Below are 18,298 nucleotides of genomic sequence, written 5' to 3'. Positions count from 1 at the left end.
TGGAGTATTTTTATAGCTTTTCAACAATGTTCTAACTTTACAATTCTATTTATTTTTTGTTATTATTTTTTAATATTAAAAAATTTTTCGTTTATTTATTTATTTATTTTTGGCCTCGTTGGCTCTTCATTGCTGCTTGAGGGCTTTGTCTAGTTGCAGTGAGTGGGGGCTACCCTTGTTATTCTCCTCTTTATATGGTTTTGCCGTTCTTTCTCCTGCATCATTTGTCTCTGTTTTATTCCCTCTTATTTCTTTTTTATTTTTTTAAAATTAATTAATTAAATTTATTTTTGGCTGCATTGGGTCCTTGTTGCTACGTGCGGGCTTTCTCTAAGTTGTGGCGAGCTGAGGCTTCTTATTGCAGTGGCTTCTCCTCTTGCGGAGCACGGGCTCCTAGGCGCGCAGGCTTCAGTAGCTGTGGCTCACGGGCTTAGTTGCTCTGTGGCATGTGGGATCTTCCTAGACCAGGGCTCGAACCTGTGCCCCCTGCACTGGCAGACGGATTCCTAGCCACTGTGCCACCAGGGAAGTCCCATTCCCTCTTACTTCTGCTTCATTTTACTTTTGTTGACTTTCTAGCTTGTGCCTCCTATGCAGTCTTGCACATAATAGGAACTCAGTAACTTTCTCTTGAATGAATTATTAAACTGTTGTTGGACTGATACTGGGGAGCTCTTGTGATGATTTTTTTTTTTTCAGCTTTTCCCCACTTCTTAACTATGCTCTTTCTTTTCCTTTCCTCTAGCCTGGGTTTCAGCCTGCCTGTGGCATTGATTTTTCCTGTCTATAGACTCCTTGTTTCACTGGTTCACAATAATGTTACGTGTGGGCTGTCAAAACTTTATAGGTGTCAAGAAAGATCAAATCCATTGCATACTAGTATTTTTAGAGTGTGTTATTCTTTTATTGAGTGAAATTTAATTAGTCTGACCCACTAAGCTCTCCTTTTTTTAAAAAGAGCTATGCTTTTTTTACCTTCTTACAGGTTATATTCTTCCGGGCTTCTGCATATGCTTTTTTCCCCTGGCCTCTGTACTGGAGTTAAGTAAATCATTAAGGGAATGCCCATTATCAGTGGTGTCTTTTTTTTTTCTTTAAATATGGAGGGAAAATTTGTTCCTTCTCCCTGTTTGGGGGCTTCTTGGATGAGGTGAGGTACCATAGGAAGAATGAAGAGCCCACCTCATTCTGATTCCCACTCTTTCCCTTCCATCCTCCAAGGGAAAAGAGTAAAATTCAACAATATGAAGACAAATTATTAGAACTAATGAGATAAATCAAGATAACCTATCATCTATTAAATATTATTTCATGCCAGAAACAAAGGTATTGTAAACATGAAAAACACACAAAGCAGGATAGTACTGTGGTTAAAAATACAGGCCCGGGGCTTCCCTGGTGGCGCAGTGGTTGGGAGTCCGCCTGCCGATGCAGGGGACGTGGGTTCGTGCCCCGGTCCGGGAGGATACCATGTGTCTTGGAGTGGCTGGGCCCGTGAGCCATGGCCGCTGGGCCTGCGCGTCTGGAGCCTGTGCTCCATGACGGGAGAGGCCACGGCAGTGAGAGGCCTGCGTACCGCAAAAAAAAAGAAAAAAAATACAGGCCCGGGTTCAAATCCTGCTCTGGAGTAAACAGCTCTGTATATCCAGCTCCTACTACTGGAGAGCTAGTAGGAATGCTCAGCCTCTTTAGGACCTGTTTCCTCCCCTGCAGAAACAGGGCTCGCTAGGAGTCCCCCCGCATAACGCTGCCATGGGTTGTAAATGAGGACATGCATGGATGTCCCCACATAGGTTCTGATTCCTCGTTAGTGCAGAATGACATAGTTTTTGCTGTGATGGCCTTACGACCACCCAGTGTAGATTCTCAGTGCTCCAAAGGGTTGCCTTGTGGCTTGGAGATGGACTTCTCAATTCTGTAAGGACCCAAGGATTTTGTCATTGGGCCTTGCTGATTTGAATCTATTCTTTAGAAAGTAAATATTTTAGATTTTTTTCAGGCATGCATGCCCTTTTCTTTTATTATTTATGGTTCTACCCTCTTATCTCTTGCTGTGATTTTCACAAAATCTGTAGAAACACAAAATCCTAAGCCACCTGTCTCTTCCCAGTTCTCTGTTATGGCTCTTTCTTCCCTGACTAGAAGAGGATTTTGCGTAGGAAATGTTCTTTGTTCCTCTTTGCTTAGAGTCTCTCTGTCCGTCTGCCCATCTTTCATCTGTCCATCTGTCCATTTATCTATCCACTTATTCTCTGTCTTGTTCCAAAAAGCATTTGAGGCAGCATACAGAATAACAAAATACCAAGAGAGCAGGTGAGAAAATGGGACCAAGTTTAGACAGCAAGGTGAGGCGATGAGCTTGTGTGAAGGTTGCGGGCCGTGTGAGACACACCCTTTGCCCCGTGAGTTCTAAGATAACAGCACATGTGTGCCTGAGTCTCCCAGTAGACATGAGGGGAACAGAATTTGTTGGATTTGCTCAGTGTCCCTGAAATAAACAAGTGGCTTAGGAGAAGCCCAGCTTTTCCTGCTATGAGGCTAACGAGAGTATTTTTTGAGTGTTCTCTGAAATCAAAGAGTATTTCATCTTTTTCTTGTCAGAGTTCTATGTGTAGTTGGTTACATTCTATAAACGGACATGTCTCCAGAGCTCTTGCCCCTGTGAGTTTGATGGCTGGGGAATTAGGTGGTTCTGCTTATTGACAGGGGTTGGCCAGAAACAGAAAATGACAGCCTCAGAAAGGATGCCAGTATTTGTAAGCTATGTGTTTTTGTGCTGTATAGTTCAGAAAATACTTTCACATAGTTTATCTCCATTTGAGGGTGCAGTCTGGTTTCTTGTAGCATTAAGAGAAGAGCTTAGTGCTGGGAGATAATGCACACTGACTGCATTGCTGTCAAGGCAACTAAGCTAGTTATTATAGACATGTTACTTTTATATAATGCATTTCATGTTCTTTAATAAAAAGTTTCAACAGGGAGGAAAACTTATTGTGAGTTAATTAACATTTAATACAATGCTTTGATGGTAAGACTATTATAGGGAGTGTATAAGCTGTGAAGACTTTAAAAATGGTTTCATTATTTAAATTTCAGTTGGGAATATTCAAGCTTTATCTTATTTGTGCCCTTCTTTTAAAATAACAAAGAAACAAGACGGAAAAAGCAAAAGATTATTTCTTTTCTTTCTCTCGGTTTGCAGGTGCCCTCACCACTAATGGCATCAATCCAGATACCAGCGCTGAGATTGGGCGGGCTAAGAACTGCCTTAGCCCTGAAGACATAATTGACAAATACAAGGAGGCCATTTCCTATTACAGCAAGGTGATTTTACTCTGTAGATCCTTTATGTGACTGTGTTGTTTTAATCAGAAGTTCCTGTTTTACATTGTGTAATGCTGCCGCAGTATCTCCTAAGTGTTCGTTTCTGTAAGTATTCATGTAGTATTCCCCAATGCATAATAAATACTATATGCCTAAAAATGGTTTTTGTTGATTAAAAATCATGTATATTTAATTTAATAAGTCTGAAAATAGGAGAAAAAGAGGCTATCATAGCCCTGCTACTCAGGGATAACGTTTAAAAAATTAAAAAAAATTTTTTATTTAAAAACTTTTTAGTTTTCCCAGGCGGCTGCCGAAGATGGCGGAGGGGCAGGTCCTGGTTCTCGATGGCCGAGGCCATCTCCTGGGCCGCCTGGCGGCCATCGTGGCTAAGCAGGTGCTTCTGGGTCGAAAGGTGGTGGTTGTGCGCTGTGAAGGCATCAACATTTCTGGCAATTTCTATAGAAACAAGTTGAAGTACCTGGCATTCCTCCGCAAGCGGATGAACACCAACCCCTCCCGTGGCCCCTACCACTTCCGAGCCCCCAGCCGCATCTTCTGGCGGACAGTGCGAGGCATGCTGCCCCACAAGACCAAGCGAGGCCAGGCCGCTCTGGACCGCCTCAAGGTGTTTTATGGGATCCCGCCACCCTATGACAAGAAAAAGCGGATGGTGGTTCCTGCCGCCCTTAAGGTTGTGTGTCTGAAGCCTACACGGAAGTTTGCCTACCTAGGGCGCCTGGCTCATGAGGTTGGCTGGAAGTACTAGGCAGTAACGGCTACACTGGAGGAGAAGAGAAAGGAGAAGGCCAAGATCCACTGCCGGAAAAAGAAGCAGCTCATGAGGCTACGGAAGCAGGCCGAAAAGAACATAGAGAAGAAAATCGACCGATTCACAGAGGTCCTCAAGACCCATGGATTCTTAGTCTGAGCCCAATAAAATGGACTGTTTCTTCTTCTTCAAAAAAAAAATAAAAAAACTTTAAAAATTTTTTGGCCATGCTGCACGGCATGCGGGATCCTAATTCCCCGACCAGCGATCGAACCTGCGTCCCCCCATTGAAGTGGAAGCACGGAGTCTCAACCACTGGACTGCCAGGGAAGTCCTCAGAGATAACGTTAAAAAAAAAAAAAAAAATTAATTAATTAATTTTTGGCTGTGTTGGGTCTTCGTTGCTGCGTGCAGGCTTTCTCTGGTTGCGGCAAGTGGGGGCTACTCTTCGTTGCAGTGCGTGGGCTTCTCATTGCGGTGGCTTCTCTTGTTGCAGAGCACAGGCTCCAGGTGCGTGGGCTTCAGTGGTTATGGCACACGGGCTCAGTAGTTGTGGCTTGCAGGCTCTAGAGCATAGGCTCAGTAGTTGTGGCGCATGGGTTTAGTTGCTCCGTGGCATGTGGGATCTTCCTGGACCAGGGCTCGAACCCATGTCCGCTACATTGGTGGGTGGATTCTTAACCACTGCACCACCAGGGAAGCCTGGAGATAACATTTTTAATATCTATTTTCTGTTCTTTTTGTCGATGTATATCGTCTATATCATAAAATGGTGAGCATTCTGTACTTCTTTACTGTGTGGAGACCTACATTTTTCATTTGGCAAATTATGCGTTTTTCTGCGTTATTGAATCTTCACTTTTTCACTCTTAGAAAAAAATGTTTGAACATTCTTGTACATATATTCTTTTGTTCTTGTATGAGTATTCCTTTAGTTAAGATTTCTGGAAATTTAGTCACTGGATATGACATTTACATTTATCATAGGTTACTTTCAAGTTACTCTCCAAATTCCTTCTCCAACAGGGAATGAAAAGATGTAGAATTACTCATTTAACCAATTCTCTATTACTGAATATTATTTTCCTTCAATTTTTCTTTCCACCGTTGTAAACAGTGCTGTGATAAATGCCGTGATGGATAAATCTTTTTGGACTGATTTTTTTTTTTTAAAAGGAAACAATTCCCAGAAGTGGACTTGAGTCAAAAAGTGTGCATATATTTTTTAGAGTTTACATATACATTGCTGTATCGTCCTCCAAAAAGCTTTATAACAGTTTGTTCTCCCACAGACAGACACTGTCCTTTTAAAATATTTGCCAATATGATGAGCGAAAGTAATTTTTCATTGTTTGTTTGCATTTGATGACCAGTGAGGTATTGAACTTTGTTCATGTATTAGCCAATTGCATTTTTAAAATGAATTATCTGTTTTTGTCCTCTGCATACATTTAAATTAGGGAGCATTTCTTATTGCTTTGTGATAGCTCTTTGTAAATCATGGATATTAGCTTCTTTTCTGTCATTGACATATATTGCAAATCTTTTTCTTGATGTTGCTTGCCTTTTGTGTTGTTTATGAGGTTTTTCATTTTGGTTGTGGTCAAAAATGTCTTTAATGTAGTAAATCTTTTCCTTATGGGTTTTCTCTTTGGTTTTATTCTTAGAAATACCTTCTTACAGAGCTTTTCTGCTGATCTGCTGACACTTTGTAAATAAGACCTAAGAAATTACTGGCTATAAAATCCTTACTGTTATGGTTTGTCCTCGAGTTCCCTACGTATGGGATGCTAAGGCTATATAAGGCTAGATCTGAACAAAGATAGGAGGGTTGTCTGTGGTGCTGGACCCTTCCTAATGGAATGAGATTTCCACCTTAGTTTTGGAGTCAGACAGACCTGAGTTCAAATCCTGCCTTTACCAATTACTAGCTTTGTGACCTTGGGCAAGAAACTTTACTTTTTGGGACCCTATTTTCTTTATCTGTAAATAAGTTCCGTATTCATTTTAGGGGTTTGTTTTAGAATTGAATGAGATAATTCCCTCATTTATTTCTAAAATATTGATTGCATAGGTCTATGCTGGTGCCTTGGTAGATGATTACTAGGGACTCAGCAGTGAAAATGGGGGCCCCTGCATCAGAGAGCTTATGTTCCAGGAGAATGCTTGTAAAAGACTAGGTATGTAGTAGCCTTTTAGTAAATGTCCGTTCTTTTCCTGATTCCCATTGATTCTGTATATCTTTCTACTAATATATGAACAGTTTTTTATGATTGCAATTTAAATTTCATTGTAATATTTAAAATATTTAACTATAACCAAAATATGTGAAAAAAATGAGTTGACTTCTATTTTCGCTTCAGTAGAAGTTATTTTAAGAGTTTTGAAGGAAAGGAAATAATTATATTTCAATGAAATCGAGTCCCTGTTAGATTCTTTGTGTGGTGTTGTTAAATGGTATATAAAATTGATAGACTCTGACTTCAGTATTGGTAGTTAGGTAAGTATAGTTTCTTTTCCTGCTGTCTTTGATAAATTACATGTAATATATCACAGATTCTGCGCCTGTTACACATTGGAAATGAGGAAACAGTGGAGACCTGCTCTTTCTGGCACAGTAATTTCTTTTCCCACCTTACAAATAATTTTAGTAAGGAACATGGGCAATTGGATATTTTTGCTTCTTCATAATTGATAAGTGGGCAGACTGCATGTTCATGAGTGGTTATGCCAGGCAGGCCTTGGGGTCTCAGCAAACACTTGCTGGGGGGTGGCTGACTCCACAGCACGTTTAACGCCTCGGTGAGTGTTCGTGGGGGGTCTCTCAGCCTCGGGCGCTCTTCAGGCACCAGAATACATGGATTTACCTCAGAAGCCTCTTCCCCAGCTGCAGGAAGTCTTTTCAGATACATCAGATGAAAACCACTCCAGCTCAGGGTAATTAGGAAAAAAAAATAAAAAGGGCAGAAGAACAGGGAGCATGGAGGGCTTCGAGTTGGGGCCTCGGGAAAGAGGAAGGCACAGAGCAGGGGGGCCTGGGCTCCAGAGCCAGCTTCTGGGCCTGTCCTCACGTCTGAGCCACACAGCTTTCACGTGGGCAAGGCCAGCTCTCCTGGCTGGATGTCATCTCGTGCAGAACCTTGAGAGGTGAAGATGAGATTGGAGAAGTTCTCGCCGGGATCATTACTGAGTGGCTGTGTGAAGCCCACGGTACCTTTTCTGTTCATGTATCTTCACTTGTCCTTCCTCTCAGGATCTGAGAAGCAGGAACAGGTAACTCAGAGAGATAAGCAGAAAGACATCAAACGTGCCAAGAGAGGACAGGTACAGTGATACAAGGAGCTAGAACTTTTGTAACAAAGTAACATGAATTGGCAACTACTGCATCAAAGCTGCAGGTGTGAGAGAGTCTAAGAATGTTTTCGAGCAGGAGATTAAGTGGAAGTGAATAGCAAAGTTTCCATTGATAACATTTTGAAATTTTGTAGAATATCCAGCGACTGTTGGTTGTATTATTTGAATGAATGCAAACATATCTATATGGGCATTTATAGGTTCACTCAATCCCACCAACCCCTTCTGGCCCCTTAAGGGATAGACTTTCTCAAACACAAAGTCCCCCCCTTGGGTGGGGACGTGCTGCTCAGTGTCACTGAGTCCCTGTGGTACCGCCTGCACGACCTGACACAAACACCTCTCATCTTCTCTTTTGACCCTGCAGTATAAGAACGCCGGGGTGATTGAGTTAGAAGCGTGTGTCAAGGCCGTCCGTGTCCTCGCCATTCAGAAGCGGAGCATGGAAGCTTCGGAATTTCTCCAGAATGCAGTCTACATCAACCTTCGACAGGTGGGTGTGTGTCCTCCTATGAGTGGAAGAATTAACGCGGTTTTCCTGGAGCTTATTCACCAAAAGACCATCTGATTTTGCTGTGCTAGCATTCAGTATGGCACGGTTAAAACTCTGGAGTCAGAACTTGAAACTTTGATTAAGGGAGTTGTTTCACCTCTTTGTATTATGGTCTTTTACCCTCAAAATTCAGAATTCTGTTCTTTCAAAATTTTTTTTGATTGGAGAAACGACTTTGCTCTCACCAGCTTTGCGACCTTGGACAAGCTTAATGCCTTATCACCTTACATTTGTCACTTGTGAAGCTATTCCATTTGTGACCCTGTCTGGGTTGTTCATGTTATAAAACATGAAGCGTGTGAAAGTACTTTGTACAGCTCCTTTTACACCTAAGGCATTCCACAAATATTACTTGAATCTGGATGTGTTTTTAATAAGACAAAATCATTAGAACATTTAGTTGCAGGTTGCTACTGTAAAATCCCCAAATCAATAATCCAGCCAAACGTCTACAATCTTTCTAATCTACCTTGGATTTTTATGGCCAGGGCAACCAAGACTCAAAAGTGAAGCAGTTTGGTTAAGGACCCAGGACTAGGGTTACAATACCGTTACTGTAGTCGAGCAGATCTGTACTGAGCATGGCATTGTGCCAGGAGGGGGCGTAGAGGTGGAGAAGGCAGAGTCTTCTCTCATTAAGCTGACAGTTTTGTGGCAAAGGTAGACATTCACCAGGTGAAGAACTTGGAGTTTATTCTAAGAACAGTGGTTTTTAAAAGAAAGGTCTTAAAAGCACAGGAGTGATGGGATCCCCTTTGTGTGGAGTAGGGTAAGCATGGTGAGGGAGGCCAGGTGGGAGGCTCTTGAGGAGTCGAGGTGGGCAGTGTAGGCGGCTTCACCTGAGTGGTGGTGGGACGGTCAATGGAAGAAAGCCAACAGATCGAAGACGTGTTTAGGGGGTGAAAAGGAAGGGATTAATGATGTATGTGAGGGCAGACAGAATAACGCCCAGGTTTCTGGCTTGATTAATTAGGTAAATGATGGTCATGCTGTGCTCGGAGAAGGGAAAGCTGCAGAGGGAGTTTGGGGGCAACGCTGGTGGATTCAGTTGTGGATATAATGAAAAGACTGTAAAATATGTGGGTCTGGGAGGCTCAGGTGAGAGAGAGGCTAGTGGGTGGAGGGGAGGGGAGAGAGACTTTACAATCATTTTGTATTTTGAACATATAAGAGAGAATGAGTAATAAGACACACATGCCTCTATCATCTAGGTTTAACATGTTAACATTTTGCCATATTGACTGCAGAGGTTCTTAATTTTTTTTAAAATTAATTTATTTTTGGCTGCGTTGGGTCTTCATTGCTGCACGCGGGCTTTCTCTAGTTGTGGTGAGCGGGGGCTACTCTTCATTGCGTTGCGCGGGCTCCTCATTGCGGTGGCTTCTCTTGTTGCAGAGCACGGGCTCTAGGCATGCGGGCTTCAGTAGTTGTGGCATGCCGGCTCTAGAGCAAAGGCTCAGTAGTTGTGGCACACAGGCTTAGTTTGCTCTGCAGCATGTGGGATCTTCCTGGACCAGGGCTCGAACCCGTGTCCCCTGCATCGGCAGGCAGACTCTCAACCACTGCGCCAGCAGGGAAGCCCAGAGGTTCTTAATTTTTAAAATAGAAATAAAGCAATGGCTAATGAAGGTCTTAGCGTTGATGTGTGTGCTGCTCATACATATTTTGATACCTCATATGTTTATAACCACAATCTATAAAAAGTTAACTATTTTAGCATAATAGTTTAGCACAGGGACTCAGAATACACACTGCTGGGGCCTGAATCTGGCTTAGCCCCTTGGGTAAATTAGCCTCTCTGTGCCTTGGTTTCCTCTTCTGTGGAGGTTGTTACTGCACCCCCGGGACACTGGGAGGGAGGCAGCTGAAGGCAGTGAGAAGTGGCAGCTGCCAGCCTAACACTGAAGGGAGAGACAAAAGCAGAATCAAGCGAATAAACCGAGTACAAACAAACCAAAAAGAGAAAAAAATCCCACAACGTTTGGAGCCATTTAGTGTAAGGGAAACAACACTACGTGGACTCAAAGCTGCTGAGCATGGCAATATCACGGATGGGAATGTGTCATCAGGAAAGGGTTGAGAAAAGGTGTTTTGGTTTCCCTTGACGTTTCTGGTAAAGATGGGCAGGAAAAGTGAAAACCCACCACTTGACGGTGAAGCTTCAGTTTTATGGGAAACTGAGCGAAGGGTGGAAACCAGCCTCAGCAGTGCTGGCAAAGGCACAGACATCTGGGTTGGATCCATCACTCACCACGATTTCCGGGTGACCTGCTGGGTGTGAGCTCTGAGCTGGGCAGTACGTTTGCAGGGATGACCAGGGCGTAATCCCTAGCTCTTAGGCTGCTGGTCCAAAGAGGGCACATGCAGATCTAGTGAGACAGCTGGGGACGCGGCCCGGGGACTGCTGTGCTGAGGGTGAGAGGAGGGCTCCCCAGAGGGGTTTCCCTGCAAAGAGCAGAAATAATCCACCTACAGGGGCTGAAGAGCCTCTGAGCAGGGACCAGGTGCGAAGGCGTGACCTGGCTCGAGCACGGAGGGCTTGGGGAGCCGGAAGTCGTTTGGTGGCCTGAGCGGTTTTGTTGCTGAGGGACAGTGGATGGAAAAGGTGCTTAAAAGGCAGACGTGTTATAGGTCGTGAGTCAAAGCAAAGAAACGTGGACCTGTCAGGCAGGCACGAGGGAACCCTGTGGGTGTGGGGATCCAGCTGGGGCGTCATGCTGGAGTGAGGAGCAGAGTCGTGGGCCTGTGTGCAGACCCCGCTTTGCCACTTATTAGCTGCGTGACCTTGAGCATAATCCTCCATATCTCTCGATATTTTCATCTGTCAAATGATGGAATAACGAACTCATGGTGATCAGGAGTAGTTTAGTTCAGATTCTCTGTGTCTAGTCCTGTCTAGTGTTGCCCTGCAGTTACCCAGTAGCCGCTCTTATACTCAGGCCAGAGGGCGTGGAGGGACATCTGGGGGGCGGGGGGATGCATTTAAAAGCATGCTGAAGAACTGCAGGCAGTTTGGTGGAGGGTTGGGTGTGGGAGGGACTTGGAAGACTTAGTGTCCTAAGACTTGCTCGCCTTTACGGACCGGAGTTGGCTTTGCAAATTAATGTTGAACATTTGGGCTTTTGGCGAAGCTGTTTTCACAGGTGGGTGTATACACAACATATTTGATAAGATCAGATGCTTTTATTTAATGTGTGGGAATTTGCAGCTGTTGGGAACAGCCCCTTCTCTGTTGGCCTGATCTTCGTAGAACACTAGGGGTCAGCAGAGCCATGCGGAAGGTAAGTGGCCCGCCTTGCTGCAGCGGGTGTGGGCCTTTAGAGTTCTCCCCAACTCGATGCTGTGCTGGAGTTGACTCATCTCCGTATCTGGTTGCCAGCTGAGCGGACAGCAAAATAATGAGTTCTGGTGGGATTTTTCTTTTTTTTAATTTTTAAATTAAACAATTTTAAACATTTTATTATTTTTTAATAGATTTTTTTTTTTTTTTTTTTTGTGGTACGTGGGCCTCTCACTATTGTGGCCTCTCCCGTTGTGGAGGCTCCGGACGCGCAGGCTCAGCGGCCATGGCTTACGGGCCCAGCTGCTCTGCAGCATGTGGGATCTCCCCGGATCAGGGCACGAACCCGTGCAGGCGGACTCTCAACCACTGCGCCACCAGGGAAGCCCTTTAATAGATCTTTATTGGAGTGTAATTGCTCCACAACACTGTGTCAGTTTCTGTTGTACAACACAGTGAATCAGCCATATGCATACATGTAGCCCCATATCCCCTCCCTCTTGAGCCTCCCTCCCACCCTCCCTATCCCACCCCTCTAGGTCCTTGCAAAGCACCAAGCTGATCTCCCTGTGCTATGCTGCTGCTTCCCTCTTCAGTAAGTGGTGCTGGGAAAACTGGACAGCTACATGTGAAAGAATGAAATTAGAACACTCCCTAACACCATACACAAAAATAAACTCAAAATGGATTGAAGACCTAAATGTAAGACCGGACATCATAAAACTCTTAGAGGAAAACATAGGAAAAACACTCTTTGACGTAAACCACAGCAAAATCTTTTTTGACCCACCTCCTAGAGTAATGAAAATAAAAACAAAAATAAACAAATGAGACCTAATTAAACTTAAAAGCTTTTGCACAGCAAAGGAAACCATAAACAAGACAAAAAGACAACCCTCAGAATGGGAGAAAATATTTGCAAATGAAACAACGGACAAAGGATTAATCTCCAAAATATACAAACAGCTTATGGAGCTTAATATCGAAAAAAAAATCCAATCAAAATATGGGCAGAAGACCTAAATAGACATTTCACCAAAGAAGATATACAGATAGCCAAGAAGCACATGAAAAGATGCTCAACATCACTAATCGTTAGAGAAATGCAAATCAAAACTACAATGAGATATCACCTCACACTGGTTAGAATGGGCATAATCAGAAAATCTACAAACAACAAATGCTGGAGAGGGTGTGGAGAAAAGGGAACCCTCCTGCACTGTTGGTGGGAATGTAAATTGATACAGCCACTATGGAGAACAGTATGGAGGTTCCTTAAATAACTAAGAATTCCTTAAAAAACTAAGTTCCTTAAAAAACTAACAGTATGGAGGTTCCTTAAATAACTAAGAATTCCTTAAAAAACTAAGTTCCTTAAAAAACGAACAGTATGGAGGTTCCTTAAGAAACTAAAAATAGGGCTCCCCTGGTGGTGCAGTGGTTGAGAGTCCGCCTGCCGAAGCAGGGGACACGGGTTCGTGCCCCGGTCCGGGAGGATCCCACATGCCGCAGAGCGGCTGGGCCCGTGAGCCATGGCCGCTGAGCCTGCGTGTCCGGAGCCTGTGCTCCGTAACGGTAGAGGCCACAACAGTGAGAGGCCCGCGTACTGCAAAAAACAAACAAACAAACAAACTAAAAATAGAATTACCACATGACCCAGCAATCCCACTACTGGGCATATACTGAGAAAACCATAATTCAGATAGACACTGGTGGGATTTTATAATGACAGTAACAAAGAGGGATCTATAGTTTTTCTGAACCAGGACAAGGTTTTGGTTCTTGGTCAGGTGTGTTCCATTGTAGAACTGATGAGTTGTGTCTGTTCTGGGACTGATTTTGGCTAACCTGGAAACTTTGAAAGGAACCAAGATGGAATTATTGCAGGTGCCTTCTGCCTTAAGAAGCCCTGTGCAAATGTAAAAAATGAAAAAGAATACGTTTGGATCTAGTGGTATTGGGAAGGGTTTGTGCACGTTGCAGGAGTGTTCAAGGCAGAACTTCTCTTTGTGAGCGGGAACATGGATCCACCTGTCTTGTCTTTCATTGTTTACGAGAGTAGTTTATGGTAATTAGCTCTGACAAATGGCTGCGTGCATTGCATTTAACAGCTGGCTGTCTGCAGGTTTGTCTGTCGAACACATAGATTTCACAGGCACGTAGATTTCACAGGTCAGGTAGAAGTGAGAGAAGGAACGCGAACCTTGGCAGCCCAGATTCAGGTTTCAACCACCATTTCCCCTCCGTGTGACCTTGGACTGGAATGTAACCTCCCTTAGCCTGTTTGTGAATCTGTAAAATGGGAATGATAATATTCCCTTCTTCCTGGATTTGTTGTAAGTTGTATCAATAAATAGTATTATAACACATGTAGAGCACTTCACACACTGCTTGGCACTTAGAAAGCCCCACCAGTGACGTGTCAGAGCAATAAAGGCAGCTCGTGTTTGTTGGACGCTAGCAGACACTTGACTAGGTTGTGAATTTGGTTATTTCCTTCTATCTTTGTAACTCTGTGTGCTAAGTGCGTTTATTCCTGTTGATAGAAGAGGAGCCTCAGGGTAAAGAAGATTTTGTAATTTGTCCCAAGTCAGACCGTAATTTCGGGTGCAGGGGCCTAGTTAAAGCATGCTTGTTTGGGTTTTCCCTTCTCTACGTTCTGTACTGGAGGCTGGGTGCTAGGCCTTGGGCCCACTGTCTTGTAGTCCGAGAATATTCAGTGATGCAGCCAAGCAGACAGGGTCCTGCGCTGCTGGAGCAGAATGTCCGGAGGGGGACACAGGTGCTAAATAGACAAATGTACAAACAAATGACTAGAAAATGTGGTCAGCTCTGTAGAGGAAAGGAACATGCCTCGCCCTGCAGAGCTGGGGAATTTTCTAGCCGGTGCTGCTCTGGTGGTATTAATCTCAGTAAAATACGTTCTGTTACCAAAGACAAAACGGCAAAGCATCTGTTCTCAGGTAAACTAAAGCCCGCTGAGGATGCTTCCTACTAATTAGGCAGCCAGCTTGTTGCCGGCACTTACCTAGGGGTAAACAGGTTGCGGCCATAATCATCACGGCGACTGTGCTCACTGGCGTTATTGAACCCAGTTTTAGAGGTGAGGAAATCGAGGCTGGGGTGTTTGCTGCGTGCCCGTGATTACCTTGTAAACGCTACCACTGGTCTTCAGATCTAGCTCACCATGGCTCCAAAGTCTGAGCTCTGTGAACTGCGTCGTGTAGCTTCCCCGCAAACAACCCAGATGACTGAAATTAATTTTCTCCATTAGTAGGAAATGTAAGTGACCATAAGAGAAAGAGGTCGTAAGGAATTGTTTGGGAAACTAGAGAAAAGTCCAGCACTTTACCAGCTGTGGGAGCATGCTCTAGGGCCAGTGTCTATTCAACCCAGCACCCGGCACCTCCTGCAGATCTGACGTTCAGTGATGACTGAGCCATTTGATAACGTTTGGGCTCATGACACACTGTTGGTTAGAACCTGCGGCCTCTTTGTCCCTGGTTAATTTTCTCTTCAAAGCCATTTACATTTCCTGCGGGCTACTCCACTCAGATGTAAGAATAGCCTCTTTAAACTTCCTGATGCAGTTCCTTAATGAAGCTTGTTGCTAAGGGAACCTAGCAAAAGCCCGGTAGATATGCACATAATAATGGTAACCTCAGAACTTTGTCCATTTAAACTCAGAATCAGAGGGATGGGAGATTCAGGAAAGGCCTTCTGAGATAGAAGGGGGAAAGTGTAAGGATGCAGCCCAGGTTAGACGGAGACATCTCGGTCCTAGCCGGCAAGGTGCCCGGCTTTCAGGATGGTGTGTGTGTGGGGAACGCAGAGCTCTCACAAAGAAGACGGTTGGATGGAGAGGGAGGAAAGTCAAGTTCTTTATTGGAGAAGGAAAAAGAGAGAGGGAACTGAAAACTTGCTGGTCGAACAGGAGTCTGGAATATGGCTTGACGTCCTTGCATTTAGGAGAGAGGAGTTTTGTGGGGACCAGCGTAGGAAGGAATCTCTCTCCGTGGGAAGCCAGTGCAGCAGAGAAATGGGCAGATCCAGGGGGCCCCAGCTGGGTGAGCTGCCCGCCAAGCCAAGGTGTGGGGCTGCCTCCATAATCTGGCGCTTCAGGCCTGGGTTTGCAGACCAGTACAGTGATGAGAGAGGGAGAGGGCTGGCGGGAAGGGCAAGGTAGAGGCCGGGGCACGGGCTGCGGGCATGTGCTTGTCGCACTTAACACGGGGGGTCTGAGAAGGATGCTCGATGGTGAGAAGGATGTTTTGGACTTCCCGCATGGGGCGCGCCAGCAGCTGACACAGGCGTTATGGTTCCTGTAGCTCATCATCTTCTACTTTTTGCTTCAGCTGCCAGGGATCTTGGAGCTGAATCTATAGTCGGCCTCTGTTAATTACCCCTGCCTCATGGCGTGCATTTTTGTGACTTCACCTGCCCCTTGTTTCAGTTAAGCATTAAATCCCCATTTTTGACCCTCGTTTTTGTTTTTTTGTTGTTATTGTTGTTGCGTTTAAAAAATTGATTTAGATCCTCGTTTAGAATGAAGCCAAAAGGAAATAAATGTGTACACAGACTATATCACAGACACGGCTTTTAAAAATTCTGAGCTGTTACCTAGTAGTTACATTGCTGGCCTGTAGTCGTGATTAAACAGAAATTGTTATTACTACATCATGGGGTGGTTGGGAAAATACGGTTAGGTTGTAGATGAAAGAAAAAATTTTGTAAGCCATGAAGTCTTAATTTAAGTCCAAGTTAGGTGTGGTTATTATTAACAGTTCTTTGTCTAGTTACCTGGTTACCTGGTTCTATATATTTTGTGTTTTGAGAAGGTAATGTATTTGATGAAAGTCCCTGCCCAAATTCCAGTGTCTTGCCCTTTCTCTTTCCCTTCTCTGCATCTTATGTGCTAGGTAGCAAATACCTTTGTTCCAGAGAATATGGGCCTTCTTAGCAAAAGGACAGGGTGAGCTTGGAGAGATGGGGCTCAGAGAAGGCCTTGGAGCTTCCATGTCGGTGCTTCTCTGGATCCTGCCCTGTCAGTGCACTAACTCAGCTTCCCTTTTCCTTCATGTTTCATTGGGCCTGTTTTATGAAAAAGCTTTTTTATGTTTCCTTTTTCACTTGTAAGATTCTTTCACATGCTTTTTACTTTCCTCTGTGTGCTTCAGCTCTCTGAGGAGGAGAAGATCCAGAGGTACAGCATCCTCTCTGAGCTCTACGAGTTGATCGGCTTCCACCGCAAGTCCGCCTTTTTCAAGCGCGTGGCCGCCATGCAGTGCGTGGCCCCAAGCATCTCAGAGCCTGGCTGGAGGGCCTGCTACAAACTCCTCCTTGAGACGCTTCCTGGCTACAGTCTGTCGCTGGATCCGCAAGACTTCAACAAAGGTACTAGAGCTGAAAGTTGCTTCAGTCCAATTAATGGTGCGTCCAGTTAATGGGCCCTGCTCTGCCTGTCGGACACGATGACTGGTGCTGGCGTGCAAAGGTGACTAAGCTCTCCTGCACTTGGGTACTTTTGATAGATCACAACAGAACGTAGCGGTGCTCTGCATGCGGGCTGGCATTCTTAAATCTGTGTGCCGGTTGGAAATCTCCCCTGAGCTCACTGACATGTGTCCTCCTTGAAACATCTTAAATACCTAGTGAATCCTACTTACCTCATGTGATTTAGCCAATTTGCAAAAATCAACCAATCTAGAATAAGTCCTGGGGTATATGTGTACAAGTACAGGTATGCATTTGGTGATAAATCCTTATCCTGCAATGTTAATGCAGGGTAGTACGTGTTAAACATAGCTCTGAGTCTAATAACAAGTGCACACAAGTGCGATGCCTAGTGTCAGGCAAAGGGTGATTCGCAGGTGAAAAATAATGGTTGATGGCCGTTTAAGGCAGGACATGCAGAGCACTTTCCTCCAGCTCACGTCCAGAGCCAGCAGGCCTGGCCTGCTAGACGGGGAGAGAACTGAGGGGCCGTCTACATTCCTGTCCCACCAGGGCAAAGACAGTCCTCTGGCACGTGTTTTATGTGGTCGTGTGTGCCGGCCTGAGGGGCCCATGGTCCGAGTGATGAGTCTGTTCTGCTCTTGGGTAGTTCTGATTACTGGGTCTTTCCATGAAAGAATTACGAATCCCCTTCCTGCCTGCCTTACCTCCTGGGGACGGTGTGTCCGCTTTCCCTTTGTGTCCCCCTCCTCAGTAATGATTTGTCGCGCTCTTGCCTGGTGCCATGGGATGTGTGAGGTGAGCGAGTGGAGCAGTGGGAAGAGGACAACTCCTGCCCTCCAACGTACAAACAAGCAATTCTAGCATGTGTTGACCTTCCAGGTATTTGCAGAGAGCTCTCGGGTCCTTCCAGAGCCTTCCTCTCCTCTGTCTCCGTTGCCTAGGTGGTTCTTGATGAATTACTCTGTCTGGACTTCCCCCCATTCTGACCTTCTCCCCAAAGCATCACTTAACATTTGATAGAATCGTACACTCAGGATGAATTCTGATTAGCGTAGAGCAAGGAGTTGGCAATCTTTTTCTGTCCAGGGGCCAGGGAGTAAACATTTCAGGCTCTGGGAGCCCTTCGGCCTCTGCTGCAGCTCATCGGCTCTGCTGCTGAGGTGTGAGAACAGCCAGGGATGAAATGTCCGCCGACAGATCTTTACTTATGGTGTGGGTGGGGCCGGATTCGGTGTGCGGACCGTAGTTTGCCACAGTCCTGGCTCAGAGCACAGCGATATCCGAAATCACTTCAGGGGGCCCAAATTACTTAAAAAATGTTTTCCAAAATCATTTAAAAGGCGGGACCTGGGGTTTGGAAGAGCAGAGGGAGACCGAGTGAGCAGCACGGCAGGTGGCCTTTGAGGAGTGGAGGGAAGCTGAGACAGGACACAGCCCTTCATTAGCCCCCGCCTCCTGTAGAAGCCAGAGACCTGCTGCTGGGGGCTTGGCATGTGAGCACACGTGCTCAGGAGGTGTTGATAGGAGCCGGGCAGCGTGGACTTTGGGCTTTAGATGT

The 18,298-nt window shown here is 45.1% G+C and overlaps 2 protein-coding genes across 4 annotated transcripts in view; both read left to right on the top strand.

Moving 5' to 3' along the window:
• TRAPPC9 (trafficking protein particle complex 9) overlaps positions 1-18,298 on the top strand; it is a 515,410-nt gene that overhangs the window by 47,087 nt on the left and 450,025 nt on the right. For all 3 annotated transcript variants that reach the window (XM_032610159.1, XM_032610157.1, XM_032610158.1), the window contains 3 exons: positions 3,203-3,324; positions 7,818-7,943; positions 16,461-16,677. In XM_032610159.1, the coding sequence (XP_032466050.1) occupies positions 3,203-3,324; positions 7,818-7,943; positions 16,461-16,677 (465 nt within the window). The remainder of the gene's footprint in view (positions 1-3,202; positions 3,325-7,817; positions 7,944-16,460; positions 16,678-18,298) is intronic.
• LOC116742485 (60S ribosomal protein L13a-like) lies at positions 3,628-4,283 on the top strand. Its single transcript, XM_032610160.1, is given in 1 exon segment — positions 3,628-4,283. A coding segment is annotated over 1 exon segment (612 nt). The 5' UTR covers positions 3,628-3,643; the 3' UTR covers positions 4,256-4,283.

This window comes from Phocoena sinus, chromosome 17 (genome assembly GCF_008692025.1).
Source record: "Phocoena sinus isolate mPhoSin1 chromosome 17, mPhoSin1.pri, whole genome shotgun sequence".
Lineage (NCBI taxonomy): Eukaryota > Metazoa > Chordata > Mammalia > Artiodactyla > Phocoenidae > Phocoena > Phocoena sinus.
The sequence above is the reverse complement of the archived record's forward strand: the minus strand, read 5'-3'. Positions and strand labels throughout refer to the sequence as shown.